Source organism: Prunus dulcis, chromosome 2 (assembly GCF_902201215.1).
Source record: "Prunus dulcis chromosome 2, ALMONDv2, whole genome shotgun sequence".
Lineage (NCBI taxonomy): Eukaryota > Viridiplantae > Streptophyta > Magnoliopsida > Rosales > Rosaceae > Prunus > Prunus dulcis.
The window spans coordinates 17,237,263-17,255,386 of NC_047651.1; the positions used below are offsets into that span (position 1 = coordinate 17,237,263).

At 37.4% G+C, this 18,124-nt stretch overlaps 5 protein-coding genes across 5 annotated transcripts; 2 read left to right on the forward strand and 3 right to left on the reverse strand.

The window, feature by feature from the left end:
• Window positions 1-289: 289 nt before the first annotated feature.
• On the reverse strand, window positions 290-3,944 carry LOC117620286 (kiwellin-1-like). The gene is made up of 2 exons (XM_034350450.1): window positions 3,926-3,944; window positions 290-780 (listed from the first exon to the last, which is right to left on the reverse strand). Exons 1-2 carry the CDS (start codon window positions 3,942-3,944, stop codon window positions 290-292), a joined length of 510 nt encoding a protein of 169 aa, XP_034206341.1.
• Window positions 1,430-3,937, forward strand: LOC117620282. The gene is made up of 2 exons (XM_034350447.1): window positions 1,430-1,996; window positions 3,340-3,937. Exons 1-2 carry the CDS (start codon window positions 1,430-1,432, stop codon window positions 3,823-3,825), a joined length of 1,053 nt encoding a protein of 350 aa, XP_034206338.1. The 3' UTR covers window positions 3,826-3,937.
• Window positions 3,945-4,214: 270 nt separating the features above from the next.
• Window positions 4,215-9,561, reverse strand: LOC117618483 (AT-hook motif nuclear-localized protein 9). Its single transcript, XM_034348040.1, has 6 exons — window positions 8,810-9,561; window positions 7,782-8,295; window positions 6,739-6,806; window positions 5,795-5,926; window positions 5,059-5,220; window positions 4,215-4,655 (listed from the first exon to the last, which is right to left on the reverse strand). Exons 2-6 carry the CDS (start codon window positions 8,188-8,190, stop codon window positions 4,425-4,427), a joined length of 1,002 nt encoding a protein of 333 aa, XP_034203931.1. The 5' UTR covers window positions 8,191-8,295; window positions 8,810-9,561; the 3' UTR covers window positions 4,215-4,424.
• A 4,081-nt stretch (window positions 9,562-13,642) lies between these two features.
• On the reverse strand, window positions 13,643-14,671 carry LOC117619365. The gene is made up of 3 exons (XM_034349293.1): window positions 14,497-14,671; window positions 14,339-14,400; window positions 13,643-14,129 (listed from the first exon to the last, which is right to left on the reverse strand). Exons 1-3 carry the CDS (start codon window positions 14,552-14,554, stop codon window positions 14,010-14,012), a joined length of 240 nt encoding a protein of 79 aa, XP_034205184.1. The 5' UTR covers window positions 14,555-14,671; the 3' UTR covers window positions 13,643-14,009.
• Window positions 14,672-14,853: 182 nt separating this feature from the next.
• On the forward strand, window positions 14,854-17,609 carry LOC117620299. Its single transcript, XM_034350463.1, has one exon. The coding sequence runs from the start codon at window positions 15,463-15,465 to the stop codon at window positions 17,374-17,376; it is 1,914 nt and encodes a 637-aa protein (XP_034206354.1). The 5' UTR covers window positions 14,854-15,462; the 3' UTR covers window positions 17,377-17,609.
• The last annotated feature ends 515 nt before the right edge of the window (window positions 17,610-18,124 follow it).

The window sequence follows — 18,124 nt, forward strand, 5'->3', positions numbered from 1 at the left end:
TGTTTAGGCCACGATTACTCCTCTGGGCGCTAGACCCCTACATGCCTCTCGCAGCCTATTGCCTAGCGATTTTTCAAACATTGGAAAATGACGGATGGTTTATGATTTTAATAGTGTTTTAGCAAATCGACAGCGTTCCAAATAGCTTGTGAGTCATTTGTGAATGAAAATTTGAAAATGAGGGTATGAATTATAAATATTTTTTTCATTGTATTAAAATTCACTCCTTTTGATATCAACATGAGAGTAATACAAAATAAAGACTACTTGTTTACATTATATATAATTTTTAAGCATCAGCCCAAGTAATATCCATATATCCCCAGTCGTTTTTCGGAACTCCCAATGCTTCCCAAACTGCTCTTGAGGCATCAACAATATTGTCAGCGCATGGAGGCTGATAATCATGGACTTCATCGCATCCCATCGTCGAGTCGCATTCATCGACAACCATTGCCACCACACTCCTCCCATTAGCACTTATAGTAATGTTGTTGAGGCACCTGGATTTTCTGTTGAACCAGCCGGTTGATAGTGCAACAATTGGTCTGTCATCAGAGTGATACTTCTTGTCACATTCTGATGGACCGCCGCCATCCCCTCCCTTCTCGAAGCTGTTGAGGGTTAGAACTGCCTTGGTGTGGCTAGACACTTGGGGTGAGCACTTGTAAGTTGTGTAGATCTTGCCTTTAAAGCAACAATCGGAGTCGTCCTCCGTGTTGCATTTTCCATGAGGAGGTTTCTTTCCTATGATTTTGCCACTAGGCCTGCAAACTTGAGCTTCAACCTCTAAACAATTTAAAGCAAGAACACACAGTATAGGAAGAGACACTAATAAGATTGTATTCTTCATGCTCTCTTCTTGAATAGCTTGATCCTTTTTCAAATTTTGATGCACAATTAGGAGTGATATTGGGATAGTTATATAGGGAAGGATTCCTAAAACAATATAAGCTTAAGTGCTTGGAGGCAACGATAGCTTGCATTACAATGTTCAAACAATGGTACCATATTAACAGTCATGAAGGCATCGCTGCGTCGCTGTCACGGTCTGATTTGGCGCTGTTTGATCGATTATTATAAAGATAATTTATGGAAAAAATGGACATTTTAGTGCTAGCAGCAGATGGGTTCAAAGACTTCTCTTAGATGGAATAGCATATTGTACATGGAACATATAATTGTCTCTTTGTGTTTGCCTTTTGGGAATCCATAGAGTCACTTTCTGTATGTTCCATTGGGGAGTTTAATCCAAATAATCTTTAATCAATTAGGACATGTCCGTTACGTTGATGGAGAAGATTTGTTGAATTTTGATTGTTCTTTTGGGACTGGGACTTGCTATATATACCACCCTCAAATGCCTTTATTCATCAAACACATCCTACACAAGAGCACACAAGTAGAGACAGAGAGAAACAGAGGGAAAATGAAGAGCTTAGCAATTTTCTCAAAAAGCTCCATTGGCCTACTGGTAATTCTCCTTGCAACAATTTGCTTGGTGACTGAAGCTCAGAAATGTCGTCCAAGTGGTCAGATTAGAGGAAGGAAGCCCCCTGCTGGACAATGCAACAAGGAGAATCAATCTGACTGCTGCGTTGCCGGCAAAATGTACCCAACCTACACATGTTCACCACCATTGTCCGGGAGCACCAAGGCCTACCTAACTCTCAACAGTTTTGAGAAAAATGGAGATGGCGGCGGTCCATCAGAATGTGACAACAAATACCACAATGACAACACACCAGTTGTGGCATTGTCCACTGGATGGTACAACAATGGAGGAAGGTGCCATAACAACATCACAATTAGCGCTAACGGGCGCAGCGTGGTGGCCATGGTGGTGGATGAGTGTGACTCTACTGAGGGATGTGATGCCGACCATGACTACCAACCTCCTTGTCCTAACAACATTGTTGATGCTTCAAAGGCTGTCTGGAAAGCCTTGGGTGTGCCTGAGGACAACTGGGGTGGCTTAGATATCACATGGTCCGATGCTTAGTTGCATTTTAGTACCGTATCTCTATAGTTTTATTTGCTTTTTGTTGTCAATGTCTGTGGAATGTTGTGTTCTATAACATTTTATGTACACTATGAAAACATCCTAGTTTTTCTATGAAATTATTTTATTTCAATATGGACTTTCTTTCTGTTTTAGTTTTGTTACCAAACTAGTCTCCACCATCTGGATTTCTAACTTACAATTGTAGTACATGTGACAATAAGATGGAAGTCAACCCTTCAAAACCTGTATCATATAGAATAATCTATTACACTAGTATTCATGTAGATTGCTTGTCGCACAAGGGCTTGAATGCTTTACCAGTTTGTAACCAAAAAAAAAAAAAAAAATCACTTTTTAAAAAAAAAAAAAAATTAAAAAACAAACAAACAAATAAAGACGAAGAGATGGGTGTGTTTTTTTTTTTTTTTTTTTCTTTTACAAGAGATTGTCTAACTTTGATATACATTCTTGATTCTTTTTCTAAAAGCTTAAACTTTTGAGGTTAGTGATTGTCTAACATAGTATGAAAACCTTGTTTGAAAGTTGTCGTGAGTTCGAAACTAGTTTTTTTTTTGGAATGTTGATGTGGATGCCAATGTCATACGACCAATAAAAGAAACCATTCCTTCCCCTATAAGGCAAAAGTTTCCTCATCTTGAATAAGCAAAAAGAATAGTCAATTAATTCAAAACTGAAAAGTAAGCAAACACGATCAAGTTCAAGTTTGCCATAAAACCATTTTAACCATGAATCTTAACGGTGGATAATGATATTTTAGGCCAAAAACCCTCCAATTTTCATGGTTTCGAGAGTTTGTTTTGTTTTGTTTTTTTTTTTTTTGGGCACATAGTTTTGAGAGTTATTTAAAAACAACTCACACAAGGAAAGGTTGTGCACAATAATATGGACCACTAATTCAAGATTTATAAACTAGGACTTGTGACCACATATCCACTATACCAACTATAGAGGGAAGTGCACAAAAACCAACCACGCACTAGCCACCTTCCCTATGACTTTTTATTATTTATAGCCCAAATATAATTTTTATATAAACCTTTCAAATATATATATAGAAAAAAAACCCACTTGTACTGTATATGATATATACCTAACAAAGATTTTGACCCCTAGCTTTGTTTAGGCAGGAGGATTCATTTTAAAAATTAATCAAGCCAATAGGCCATGGCCCTTAAATGAAGAGCTGGAGAGAAACACAAGTAGAGATGGAGAGAAACACACAGAAAATGAAGAGCTCAGTAATTTTTCCCAGAGGCTCATCTGTCCTACTAGTCATTCTCCTTTCAACAATTTGCTTGGTCACAGAAGCCCAGCAATGCCGTCCAAGCGGCAGAATTAGAGGAAGGCAGCCTCCTCCTGGACAGTGCAACCAGGAGAACGACTCTGACTGCTGTGTAGAAGGCAAAATGTACCCAACCTACCGATGCTCGCCCCCATTGTCCCGGCATACCAAGGCCTACCTCACTCTCAACAGCTTCGAGGCAGGCGGCGATGGGGGCGGTCCATCGGAATGTGACAACAAATACCACAATGACAGCAACCGAGTTGTGGCTTTGTCCACTGGATGGTACAACAACGGAGGAAGGTGCCATAACCACATCAGAATTGATGGTAACGGGCGCAGTGTGGTGGCCATGGTGGTGGATGAGTGTGACTCTATGGAGGGATGTGATGTGGATCATGATTATCAACCTCCATGTCCTAACAACATTGTTGATGCCTCAAAGGCTGTTTGGGAAGCATTGGGTGTGCCTCGAGGCCAATGGGGTGGCTTAGATATCACATGGTCTGATGCTTAGTTACATTACTGTCTGTTGCTTGATGTCTTTTTATGGTGGAATGTGTTCTTAGCAGTTCTTTAATGTATTAGCTATATTGAATCTTCTGTTAATGTGACACGGAATTTTTGTCTGCGCATGGTGTGCATGCCTCTGTTTTCAACCGTCTCTTTTTGTTTTCCTAGAACGACAAAGCATGATAAGTGTCGGGAAAAGTGGCTTGATCTTTCTTCTGTCGGTGGCCGAAATTGTAGAAAACACATGAAAAGGTCGAAAGGTGAATTGGGGAAATGAAAAAGAAACTAGGGGAAGTCTATAACATAACAAGTCACATGGTCCAACAAGAGAAAATTTCAAACCAAATTTAGTATATCTAAAGATGAAAGTGAATTGAAACCGAGAATGGTACAAGAATGCTAAATTTCAAACTAAATTTTGAATAAACTAGAGAAATATGAGTACATCCCCAATGTCTACAATGGATAAATGAAGTTAGAATTATCAAAGGCCAGAATAAGCTGGCTTCTGTTTTCCATCATCGATGCTCCAATGAATAATAGGTTCGACCAGCCATGAATGAAACTGAAACGTACATACAACGCCCATGTAAATAAAACAAGTCACCCTCGCATTAAATCAATGTCAACATGAGTGTTACGAATGTCCAACGGCCGTGATGCCTGCCACGCCGCCAATGAAGCGCTTTGAGAAAGACTTTGATCTTGTGAAATGCTATTTAGCGCAACTGAATTGTCGACTGTCTGATGGTCCAAGTCTGTGGCACCTTCTACAGCTTCCCTTTTCTTGCTCTTTGTCTTTGAGCTACCCCATATGAAGCTACCTACTATCACCTGGCATCAACCATCGTGTGTTTCAGCCTCAAAATTAACAAAGAGAGGGAAGAAAAACAACGATAACTCCTTTATGGCATTTGCTAAGCTACTGTAGCATTTAGATGACTGCAATGGTGCTCTTTTGGTTCAATTTGTGACATGAAATGAAATGATGGTTGAATTTAATTTACCACAACTAAATAGCCAAAAACTATCCTGGCATGTTTCTGTTCTGTTGAACTCATCACCTCGCTACTCTATGTGACTACCATTTATGGTAACGGTTACAATATTTGTAAAGAAAACAGCACCAGTCCCTTAATTTCCATGTTGAAAAGATCAATTGGCAATTCATAGGAATGAAAACAATTTATTGAGTGAACACAATGATCGAAGGCCAAAGCAATGAAGAAGTTATTACCTGAACAGGGCTTGCTGCAATAAGCATCCCCCCTACGCCTCCACCAATGACACGACCATCAGGACTAGCAAGGGAGACACTCAGACCGCCAGTTCGGTTCCGGGAGCCACCACTTTCAGTGAGCAAGTAAGAGCCTGACAGACATATTATCTCGAACCGTCCCTAAAGAAGTTACAATCCAAAAGACAAGCAACTGTTTATTATCAGAAAATAGAAAAATAAGATTCAAAGAAGATAAAAGGAATTGATATTACTAGAACAATACATATAAAAAATTGAACTGTCAAAGTTTTTAACTGAAAGAAAACAGAAGGATAAATGAAAAGGTACATACATAAAAGTGTGTCAGTGTGCGTATGCATGCACACACATGTTTGTGCATGAACGATTTCAGGACAAAATTACCACAAACATAACACATATGCTAATTTTGAATTATTTTCCTGGCAACATATAGTTTTTTAGCAGAAATTTATGATGACTAACAAAAATGAGAATGCCTTTTATATTTGCCTTGCATATAAGACAAGCTTCAACCAACCTTTCATGACAAGGCTCTGAAGTTGATGAGCCCAGTTTCCCGGCATCACCTCATAACCATAAACATTACAATATACAAGAACATTTAGCCTATAATGACTCTTGAACCTTCACAAGGGATTAAAAAATTTATTACTCATCTACTACACACAGCTCATAACTGAGCTAGAAGTGGAATATGATAAAGTGTTCACACCTCATATGTGACTGTACCACCAGAAGTTGAGGGCTGACGAAGTGTCACGGTAGAGACAGCACCATTGGCTGACAAGATACACAGAGCTCTTGGCCCCAGCTGTGAAAACGACATTATTTTTGTTGCAATGTCCTACAAAAAAAGATAAACAGATTTAAGAAAGAAACTGCTTAAATACATCAACTATTTAAAAAGATACTGTACCACCTAATGTTTTTAGTAATTTAAAAAAAAAAAATCAAACTTCAAAAAGAAATATGTATACAAAATGATAGGATTGAATGCAAAAATTTGATTGCCAATATAGCAATAATAACAGAAAAATTATCACACCAGTTAATATGAAGAACCTCAATGTTTATTCCTTTTCCCATCAGATTTTGCATTGATTTCATTTAAGTAATGATCATCATACTTTGGCAGTTCGTGGTGCTCCTTTGAAACTTTGCTTGTCTTATACTATATACAAGCCAACCCACATCAAAATCATGGCCACCTCAAAACTACCAAACTCAAACTGACTCGAAAGCTTGGCTCATTACGGTAAAATGTATTCTTTAATGTAATTATTATGTATAATATCTATACCTCTACATAATTACATATAAATAATAATATAAAAAGTACTATGTCAACATAAACAAATATATAGACATCTATATAACAAATGAGCCGGCATATGACTCATGAATCAGGCCTCATCAAGCTCAGGCGTCTGAGCTACTCAATTCGATTGCAGACCTAATCAGAATCTATTCCACGTATGAAAGGTTACAACACAAAGTGAAAGAAATAAATAAAAACTAGCATATAAATGGCATCCAGCTGCCTGCCCAATGACACCATATCTTGGCCACCTTAGTTTATCAACAGAGAACTATTCATGGCAAAAGAATTGTAAGTGCTTGCATATAGGAATATATATTTATGAGATAATGACATACTTCTCCCATTGCAATGGTGATAATATGAGGAGTAAAACCCATCCCAGCCGAACCAGACAGCAATTCACCTAGCAAAACAATCAACCATTTTGCAACATCATTCCCATACCAACAGGTGCCAATGCAGCAAGAAGCATATATTTAAACTACACATGTCATATGAATCCCCTTTAAACCAATCTACCCCACATGGAAGAATGCTGCTCTCACAGACAACTAAATTAGTAAAATGTAGCTGTTATGTTTGGTATAGACAATCCACATCGAAATTTGTCAAGCCGAAATCAAAAGCATAAAAAGATTGTAAAAAGAGGTGCTAATGTAGGAAGCATGGTTCAAAGTTATATTGAATATGTAATTAGATAACCACTTGATTCATTGGCTTCCTGCTTATTATTTAGCATCTTCGATGGGTTCACAGTAAGGATTAAGCTACCAAGGACAAAAATTCGCAATTTTTTTCTGCAGCATCAAATGCTGCAACTTCTCTCTGGATTGCTAAGAAATTTGTATTTCATGACCTTTCTAACCATTGCTGTGTCTACCTGTATATGATCCAAAGTTTTTCAAAAATTTCTGTCCAACCCAGTAAATTCCTTTTATTGAAAATGTAGCGACTACATAATTCCACATTTTAGCGCCCTTGCAGGGTTCCATATGGCTCATAGTTTACCCTAAATTCTGTTTCACCCCTAGAGTATCCTGTCTACTAAATTTTGCAATTTTGTTGAGATAGTGTACATCAAACGAGTCGGAATGTCAGTGTATTTACTTCTGCTAATGAACATTCTAGTTATAGGCAGATTTGAACTAGCAACTAATCCCAGAGAGTGCACAACTAAAGCAGATCATATGACAATGTAAAAAGATGCATTATACTCTAACAAAAGTCTCTGAGGTTTCTCTTAACTTAATACCCACACCATAAAATTAAAAATCCCTTCAACAAGCTATCACCAGAATTAGCAAACAACTACAAGTCACCCATTAATCAATGTCAATGTCAACAACATACAGAAACTGAAATTGCTATTGAAACTTACCAAGAGATGCTAACTGCTGCTTCTTCCCAGACCCTGGTGGCCGCCCTCTACCTCGCTTTGGTGTTGATGTTACCATCCCGGGATTAGCAGATGATGAAGGAGACAATGCCAATGAAACAGTCCCATCAGGTCCATATTTCCGAGGTCTTCCTCTTTTCCTTTTCACAGGTTCACCTGGTGGCAGCATAGATGGTACACCCACATTGACACCATGAGGTGTAATACCTGAAGAAGGCTCTATCGGTAATGCTGAACCAATGTTACCGCCCCCAAGATTGGATTGAAATGCTGTGTTTGGATTAGATAAGGGATGAATGCCTTGTGATCCATGTAAACCAGACTGTGTTAGTCCTCTTGATGTAAAGTAAGAGGCTGACCCTGATAATGCCATAGGGTCCCTCCGATCCATGCATTTATTCAGCTATCTTTCAAAAGAAACTCTGACCCCAACCTTGCAACTCAATGTAATGTCTCCTCCTGCTCTAACATTCACTACTCGGTACAAAGACAAGCTCTACAGAGAAGCACAAAATTCAGAAGAATGTGACACAATTTGCAAATACTAGACAAGAATCCTTCAGGAAATTGAATGTAGACTCTGTTTTTAAACTCGAATATCTACAATAAAAAGTCTTATGAAATAGTAATAAGCATTTTTAGATTGAAAAGTTCTGCTTCCAGGCAAAAACATTGTTTAAAGAACTGCAACATTTTACATGTGTTCAAGAATGGAGCATAACAAAATCCATATCTTGATACCAAATTTCACAGATGAAGCTTTTCAAAACTATATATGAAATTAAAAACTAAGAGAAACAGAAGGAACTTCATAGACCTTCGGATGCTTAAGAAAGAACTATGAAAAGCAAAACAAAATTATGCAAAATATTAAAGGGAACAGAATTAGAGCAAAAGGCAAAACTTTTAGCAACCAAGAAAGCAAGAGAAAAAGAAGTTCAAAGTTCAAAGGCTAATAATATTAATAAGTTAGACAAAAGACAAAGAGGGAAGCTACTTTTACAGCTTACCAAACCAAGGGAAACAATAAAAAGGCTTCATGCTGAAGGCAAAGAACAGAGAGACTGAAACAGGTCCACTGTCACCAACCCATTATAAAGCCTTTGACACCAAGCATCTTCAAAGGCAACCCCATAACCATATACACACAAAGCTCAACTCTTCAAGTTCAACCTTCAACACCACCCCTCTCCAAAAATTTACAGTTAAAAAAAAAACCACAAATTTAAGTCAATGCCAATATATACGCCACAACAAACTCAAACCCAGTTCTTGTTTAGCACCACAAAGTGTGAGGAAGCAAAAGATAACCCAAGAAGTAAACAGTCAAAAAAGACCGAGTCAAAGTGGCATTTTTCAAACAGGTTAAAGGTCAGACTGTTTTGCACTCTCTGTGCTTCTCTAGGTCTATAACTAAGAAAAGGGCAGGAACTTTGAATGTGTAGGAGGGAGAGAGAGACAAAGAGGAAAAGAGAGAGATTTTTGAAAGGGCATTAAAGGTCGAACAGTTTTTTGGGAAATGCACAAAGGAGGAGGTCATTCGGTGTGTGAAAGAGAGCGGTATTTACTACTGGGTTTAGCACAAGTCCTTATCTGAATGCGTTTCTCTAGGATGAAGTTTACTCTCTGAGAAAAAGCTGCTTATCTCTCTCTCTCTCTCGTGTTTGTGACACAAGTGGAAGTGGGTGATGATCCTTCCTTTGCTTTGCTTTGCTTTCCCTTATTGGACTATTCATGGGATAGAGTTTGAGAAGCAAACAAAAACTTGACAGAAAAAGCACTTCTTCTTTGGATAATACCAATATTTTATTTATTTTTTCCTACATTTATAGATTTTCCTTTTTTCTTATTATATTTATAAGGATTTTCTTTAAAATTAATTTTGGATATGTATAACCCTTTGAGGTTGGGTATGTTAAGGAACTCTATCCTACGCGCAGATAAGGGCGTGCGATACATGTGCCTTAGCCCATGTTGTATTGTATCCTATGGAGATATCTATAAATAAAGTTATACACCACCCCGTTAATTAGGTGTGCGACTCGAGTCGGGTCAACCCAAATATGCCCGAGTTCAACCCGACTTTTTAATACGGGTAGGTAGATTGGAATTAGGTAAACTTCCGTTCAAACTTAACTCCACCTTAATTTGATCATTTTTAAATATTGTTAACACATGAAAATATAACAAATAATTTGATATTTAAGTTAAACTTGTGTCTACGCCAGTTAACACTCATAAAATTTATTTAATGAATCTTGACAGTTAACACTCATAAAGTTTATTAATAATTTGCAAGTGATGATTTCTTCTCTCTTAATTTAGATCTCATTGTCACATCTCGTCGAATCTCACCAAAATTGATCTAATTGAGCTGATCTCTCAATGAACTATTCATAGTCAATTAAAATTTTAAATGATTCATCATCGGTCTTCAAAATGACAATTCAATTGCTAGGTTTAACTAGAATCCAAATTGAACAGCACCCAACACAACCCTATTGTGATTGGAATATAACATAGTTGTATACATTGGGGGATTAGAGATGGCTCTCCTTTCCCTCTTAAATAATGGACCAATGCATGTCAAACTTACATGTCTACACACACATTCTATCCACTATCCATTATGACAGGCCACGCATCTCTGAAGAGCGTGAGAGGCATCAAAGGAGCAAGTAGCCGTTGTCATTCAAAGGTGACCCCACTGAAAATGGGTTTGGGCCCCTCGGAAGAGGGTGACTTGGTTTGCATGTGAGTCTATCTGAGTGTATGTATGACTTGTCCCTGTCCCCCCACCACTTTCCAGGCCCTACATATTAAACTTCAGAAAAATATCTACAATTACACGAGCACTGATATTCTCACCCGCCTGCAGGAGCTGTAGCTGTAAAGTCGCCCTTTAGAACTTATATGAGTATTTGTTCCATATTGTCTGTTGAATACAGGGTTTGAGCAAAATGTAAGTGTATGTTAATCAACCCTAAGGCTTCTCAAGTTATTGTAGATGCAACGTTTGGTATACCATTTGTATACTTTTTAATTCCCGATTGATCAACATGGTCAATCTAAAAGACTTCAAATGAATTATAAATTGAACTTAGAACTCTCTCTTTATCAATGTGAATCAAAAGTTCTTTAAGCTATCGAACATTAATTAAAGGATTAACAAGTAATTAACATATAAAAAGGCTTATTAGCCCAAATTGCACACTAGAAAACCTAAGTGGAGCAGTATAGAGTGAACAAAGTCAAACTTAAGTTCAATTAGAGGAGTGCACCTCAAGTTCAAAGTCAAGGAGCTGCTTTTTCCATCTGCATATTAGAATAATGTCACAAATAAAAAAATGTTGGAAAACAGATGATGCTTCATTTCATGCATCCAATCCAATAAAATATATTGAGAGACTATATTTTATATTAGATATTTGGATTGGATAGTTGCATAGATTTATGGAGATCTCTTTGTTTGGTCCAGCATTGGATCATCAACTCCAAAAGTGGAAATACCTTAAACTCTGTTTTCAGAAAATTTCCCAATATTTTATATTTATAGTGAGGCCTCTTTGTTCTGGTGCTTGCCCAATTAAGATTTTTTAGTGGGCCAGTGTGTTTGGTGTCTTTTTCAACATCAATCAATTTCAGAAATTGCTATAATAATAAAAATGTCAGTACACCATGTTGGAAATTTTTTTTTTCTTTTCCTGATAACATTTTATGTTGATTAGTACTTGCAAATTTGTAGGTTTTCTCACTGTCCTAGGAAAAAAAAAAAGAATTCCTTAGTAATTGAATAGCATCTAAATATATGAAGCAAAGAAATGTTTTCAAGATAAAGGACTTGAATTTGACATTGTAGGTAACTCATGTAAAATAGAGTAAATTGCAAAGTTAACAAGATTTTATATTGAAATGAGCGATAATATATAAAATTCACACACACTACACGGATTGTATGACTCGAACTCAGGACTTTTTATAGGATATAGAGAAAATTTTAAAGCGGCATTGCTTTAGAATATATGGAATCAATTTTATGAATATGATGATCCAATTGTTCATTTTTTTTAAAAACAAGAAACAAATCACTTTCCTGAACATCCATTCTCTCCCAAATGAGAAAGGAATATTTGAGAGGGAAAATGACCTAAGAGTTAAAAAGCAGAGAGTATGTTGGTTGGTGGAGCTACCCTCAACCTATAGTTGTTGAAGAATAACTTGTAGGTATTTGGGTGAATTAAATTTTTTTTTTTAAAAAAAGAAGGAAAATTACAATAATGTTGTGTTTGACTAGGAAGTTGTACTTGCTATTTATTGGTAACCATGTCTTTTTCTTTAGCTAGTTTCTACATTTTGGACAGCAGAAGAGTTACTGTCCATGGAGAAATGGTCAAATGAAAGAGGGCACACCAGACATTACCAAATCTTTATTGGCAACAAAGCAAATAAATCAAAGCATAATTCAAAAGAAATCTGACTGTCATGATTATATCTCAACACAAGTCACCTAAAGCAGCTAGTCCGTCGGTGCACAATGAAAGTTGCAAGGTTTTCACCAAAATGCCACTAGTGGCAGTTTTTGTTTCATGAGAATATGTAAGTTTTATATGCATTTGTAGCCTATTTTTTTGATAGTTTAAGTTTTTGATATAGTAGTTGTCTATCATGGTATTAGAGTTTGTTTGTGGGTAAAACAAATTTAGGCATCAACAGAGTCCTTTTGCAAGTAGTCTTGGGTTCGATTCATGTTTCCGCACTACTTTGTTCCGCACTACTTTGTTGGTTTACATTTATACGTTTGCCTCTCTTCCCCCATTGATCTACCTCTCCATGTGTAAGACGACTTGCACGTGGGGAAAAGTAAATTTAATATACATTGTTAGTTCATTCTCTGACAACATAAGCTTTTGCCACTAGTGGTTGTGTAATAGTGTAAGATCTGCATACTTGGAAATAAGTACGAGAACATTTTCCATTTTATGTTTAGCAAGTGCAAACTCGAAAGATTATTTGGTAATTCTTAATGCAGAATGTTTTTGTTTGTTGATTTCAAAACCACTGGGGCATAATTTCTGCAACTTAATTCAAATTTGTATAAGAAAAGTAAACAGAACTAAAATGAAAACAGAGATGTTTAACGAGTGGGAAAATTTCAGAGGAAAAGGGCAAAAGGGAGAGTATAGCCGAGCTTCAATTGGTAATTGCTCAACATAGATGGTGGTGCTTCGCTCCAAATCTGCCGAAGAGAATCTCCTGCCTTTCAAGTATTCTCAAAAAAATTATAATTGTTCCTACAAGCAAAGGTCCGAGACACCAGATTTCTATACAAGATCAAGCTACTGGGTTTTGCCATTTGCAAATCAAGTTCAACCAAGGCCCAATCTCACCTCTTAAGCCAAATTCAACTCAAGTCAAGTTCTATCCTGAGAATAGTTTGTTTTGGTGTACTTGGTGTCCTAAACATAGCACTCAGACCTATCCAAATCCATGCTCTCCACCACAACCTTCATAATCAATACCAAACTGGAAGACGTGCCAATCTTCCCATCAGGGCGGCAGGCAATTTGAATGTAGGGATACAATCTTTGCCAAGGCACGGCTCCTATAGAAAAAGGAAATAAAAACAATACAGGATACTCTTTGGTCCCTGATAGGAAAAATGATTAATCTTGTGATGAATCAACCTAAATTATCAGAAAATTTCCATCAACTACATACTTCATACCACCTAAATTCAGGGAGCCAGAAATGAAGGTTTAAGTCTATTCAATAAAAGAACCATTTGACGAAAAATATCTCGAAAGACGTTACACAGAAAACATTCCCAAAAAATAAAAAAATAAAAAAAAAAGTTCATCAGTTCCAATTGATCTCTAATCAGAGTCAGGCTATTAAATCACAATCTTCACCTTTTTAAGACAAATACACAGTGCATTTTCAAGATGATTATCTGTCTTTCCTCTTGATCACCCTCCACATTCTAACTACTAAGCCACACTACGCATTAGGACACGGGTAAGCATAATGTTTTGGTATTGTCTTGACAACCCAAAGTTTCCAACTAAAATGGGACATCATCTTTGTAAGCAAATTGATTGGAGCAAAAGAGCAACAACATTAGAGAAACCTAAATTTCACATTAAAAGGAAAATTCAAAACCGTTCCTTCGAATACTTCTTAACATACACAGACAAGCATTGCAATTGAACCTCATTTGTCAACCTCCATTGCTTGGGCAGCTTTAGCTTTTGCAGTCGCTGTCAGTTTGGTCTTCAATTTCCTCTTGCCTACTTGAAACCCACCTTTCTTGTTCTTGCCACTACCATCAACCTGAAGCATATAATTTGCTCAAAAAAAATTTAAACAATCCAACTCCAATATAGTGTCTTATGTTCAATTGGGAAACTCAACAGTCAATAGATGGGAAGAAAGCCCAACAAATAGTTAAATTTTTAAGATTAAATGCAAGTTTAAGGCCAGTAGGCAACCTTTTTCACTTCAGTTGAGCTAAGCTACATCTAAAGAGAGGGAAAACTTACTTTCATCTTGCTCTTCTTTGCTTGAAGCTTCTGTGCCTTCTTTTCTCTTTCTTCTTTCTCTCCTAATTAATTACCAAACAAATTTGAAACTTGTAAACTACATGACATATAGGTATCCAGAGAGAGAGAGAGAGAGAGAGAGAGAGAGGCTTGCTTACTTTTGAGTTCGAATTCGTGCTGCCTTTTTCGACGAGCAAGATCGTTCTTTTTCGACATTTTTCTCGCGCAGCTCTGAATCGCCGGGAACCCCTCTGGTTTTGGCTTTCACTTTCCTTCTTCAAAATCTTCCGCGAAAATTGACTAAAACCCTAAACCTAGTCAGATGTTCAAGAGAGAGAAAATATTAAAATAGTTTCTTAATTATATTTTTTCAGTTTTCCAAATAACATTTACCGGGCTTTCTTCTTCGGCCCAAATAACATAAAGCTTCTTGGGCTGTGAAAAATTGATTTTTCTGGGCCGTAAGTGATTTAAAACGAAATGAAAAAGCAATAATATACAGAAAATACCCAGCTCTTCATAGCTTCGGCTTCCTGGGTCAGTTAGGAAGCTTTTGCTTACTGGGTTCTGGGTTTTGGAATCTGGGTCCTGCTCAAGTTGGGTCAGGTACAAGTACTTCCTTCTTCACCTTCAAAGTCTCGGCCTTGCAGATACTCTGATATCCGAGGGGAAGATTATCAAACCGGAGAAACAGAAATCAACCCATTAATCAGGTACATAAGGAGAACAAATCAACTTTCGTTCTTTGGAAATTTACGGTCTGGTTCTAGTTATTGCTGATATAATTTTCGATTTTCCTATTTGGGGTTCTATTGATTGTATTGACATGTGCCTCTAATGTCATTCCCTCATCTGGGTCCTATCGAATTCTGTCGAGTTCTATGATTATTCAAAGGGTATATTGGGTTTTCAGGCTATGATCTTTTGGGATGCTCAGAAAGATAGGTGGCAATTGGAACTTAAGTTTAAAACTAATAACTATGAGTTGTTTTCTATCTGGGTTATGAGTTTCAGGATTTTCTGCTTAGTTTTGCCTAAAAAAGAATTACAGTATCACTTTGTCGGGTTGATTTACGAGGATTGCATACTCTTAAGATTACAATCAAGGCGTTAATGCTCTTGTAATGGCACTTGCATATGTCTGGAACCTTCAAAATCTTTGGCCCTTTTCGATACTCAAATCCGATGACCTGAAAGTATCTAATGAATTAGTACGCAAACTACCAATACCTGAACACACGAAACAGTTTGTTTATGCCGTTCGGGAGCCTGAAACTCAGTCTGTAATTTACATACTTTCTGCTCAAAGTTTATCAGAGTGGTCAGCATTGGATGCTGATTGTCTTATCAGGGAGGTTAGACCTGATGCTGTTATTTCCCAGGTGGGTCTTTCAACTGTGACTGAAATTCAATCTGAAGAGACCATATTAAAAGATGGTTTTGACAACTCAGTTCCCACTTCGTCGTTTAAAGTTCTCAAAAGATGTTTTCTGGAGAAGGTTAATAAGGAGAAGTATGAGGATATTGCAGGAAACTTGGTTTTACAAGAGATCTTTGGGGTTGGTTTTCATGGACACTTTTTGGTAGCCAAAAAGGTGGCTCAGGAGGTTGGGTCTTCATTCTTGGTGCTTGAATTGCCATTTGTAAAATGTTCTGGTGGGGAGAATACCTCAAGTGAACATGAAGCAGTGAGCAAGTTCCAAGGTTTAGCTAGTAGTTTGGTTCCAAAGAAAGTTGGTTCAGTTGCTTCGTCAAGTTCGTCGAAGTTTTGCATAAACAATGATGTTCATTCACAGATGGTTAAGTTATTAGCTCCACATATTGATTTATCAATATCAAGGCTAAGTCCATCGACTTCTGTTTCTGAGGTAGGGTCAAAAGAAATTCAGCTGCAATCCAGTTATGAGGCCCCACAATTTGCTCAATCAATTTATCCATTTCTTGTGGATCTGCATGATATTTTTGCTGATATCCCATCAATGGGAAAGGCTCTAGCTTGTGCACAAAGGATGTTTTATGATGTGAAAAGAGGTGAAGCTGTAGATACCAAAGTTATATCTGAAGTCTACGCTTTCCGGATTGCAGTTGAGGGGCTGAGAATTTCTATGAACAATGCTGGTCGGCTTCCCATTAATAAAATAAGGAATCCGAACTTAAATAAGATTGATTTTTCTGAGCTTCCAGTTGAGGACAAGTCATATGCTCTCTTTGTTCAGGCCCTTCGCAGCCAGACTAAGAAGTTCAAGACTATAGTGGCGGTAGTGGATGCTAGTGGCTTGGCAGGTCTTAGAAAACACTGGAACACCCCTGTTCCTCTGGAGGTCAAGGATTTGGTTGGACAGCTTGTTACTAATTGTGAAGGCGAGGGGGAAATGTCAAACGATACTGATAGGAAGCGGCTAATAACTAATAAACCTTTGGTGGCAGTAGGGGCAGGGGCAACAGCAGTTTTAGGAGCCTCTTCGTTCTCAAAGGCTGTGACACTCAAAGTTCCTGCTTCAACCTTTATGAAAGTTTTGACACTCAAAGTTCCTGCTTCACTTAAACTCTTTCTAAGCCAAACCCATAAGACAGTGGGACTCGCCCTTAGTAAGACCCTTGGTCCAACAAAAGTGGTAGCTCCAGGTTTTATGAGTTCTGGAGTCAAATCAACACCTATATTGAAAGCAACTGCTTCTGCTGAGAAGATACGAGCAGCTGCCCATAGTGTTATAGCTGCTGCTGAGAAGACTAGCTTTTCAGCTATGAGAACAGCATTCTATCAAATAATGAGGAAACGGCAGCTCCAGAAAATCGGTGTCCTACCGTGGGCTACATTTGGGTGTAGTATGGCAACTTGTGCCGGGTTGGTTGCATACGGAGATGGGATTGAATGTGCTGCTGAATCTCTACCTGCAGCTCCATCAATTGCCAGTTTGGGTCGTGGGATTCAAAATTTACACCTGGCATCTCAGGAAGTGGCACAGAGAGATAGCACCAGATTACAAAAATCAATTGAATCCCTCATGTACAGGTTTAAGAAAGTCAGAACTCAGTAGTAAGAATGCAATTCTTATCTTATTTGCATAATAGTGGATGCTCTATACAAAGTGGTTGATGGCTAAAAGATGGACTTCATGTAAAAGAAAAAAGTGTCTAGAGCAGGGGTTCTTCATATAATCATTTGTAGTTTTTTCTGCTTCTGTATTGGGACTCTTTTCTAGAAATAGAAACAAATTTTGCAGAAACTTTTCCTTGTTTATTGTAAATATTCAGAGTTCTTTTGAGTGCAGTTAGATGAAAAGTGAAAGAAAATGAATATATTCATATATGAACGAAGATTTGTAGCTATATAGGTTTGAGCAAGGTTGAATTTTGTCATATGCTTCTACAACAAATTGGCTCTCTTTTTTCTCCAAAACAGGCAGCTTGAATTTTGTCTATGGGCTTGTAACAGCGGGGCATACTATGGGGCACTTTCTTTGTTTTTAATTTTAAGAGCGTTTAGTTTTTAACTTAGCAATTATTTTGAGACATAAAATCTTAATTTAGAAAGTTGAATTATATATCTTTTACCTGGACAAAAATGTCTGATTAGATTTTGATTTCCTATCTCACATTTTTCAATGCTCCCAAAACCTAGCACTCACGTCTCTTTCACACCCTTGGTAACCCATATGTGTTATATTTTTAATTATAGGTTAATTGGTGAAAGTGGTGTGTCTGTCCCCTTACACTTAAGTTGTTGTCTGTTCTCTTACACTCAAGTTCGCCCTCTCTCTCTGTCTATTAGTGTAGTTTAGAATA

Coding starts and splice junctions, on each gene's coding strand:
- LOC117620282 (XM_034350447.1), top strand. CDS start 1,430: ATGAAGAGCTTAGCAATTTTCTCAAAAAGCTCCATTGGCCTACTGGTA. Junction 1,997..3,339: donor TAGATATCACATGGTCCGAT/GCTTAGTTGCAT, acceptor ACAGAAGCCCAG/CAATGCCGTCCAAGCGGCAG.
- LOC117618483 (XM_034348040.1), bottom strand. CDS start 8,190: ATGGATCGGAGGGACCCTATGGCATTATCAGGGTCAGCCTCTTACTTT. Junction 5,927..6,738: donor TCACCATTGCAATGGGAGAA/GTATGTCATTAT, acceptor CTTTTTTTGTAG/GACATTGCAACAAAAATAAT. Junction 4,656..5,058: donor TTGCAGCAAGCCCTGTTCAG/GTAATAACTTCT, acceptor GGTTGATGCCAG/GTGATAGTAGGTAGCTTCAT.
- LOC117619365 (XM_034349293.1), bottom strand. CDS start 14,554: ATGTCGAAAAAGAACGATCTTGCTCGTCGAAAAAGGCAGCACGAATTC. Junction 14,401..14,496: donor GCACGAATTCGAACTCAAAA/GTAAGCAAGCCT, acceptor GTAATTAATTAG/GAGAGAAAGAAGAAAGAGAA. Junction 14,130..14,338: donor CAAAGAAGAGCAAGATGAAA/GTAAGTTTTCCC, acceptor TATATGCTTCAG/GTTGATGGTAGTGGCAAGAA.
- LOC117620299 (XM_034350463.1), top strand. CDS start 15,463: ATGGCACTTGCATATGTCTGGAACCTTCAAAATCTTTGGCCCTTTTCG.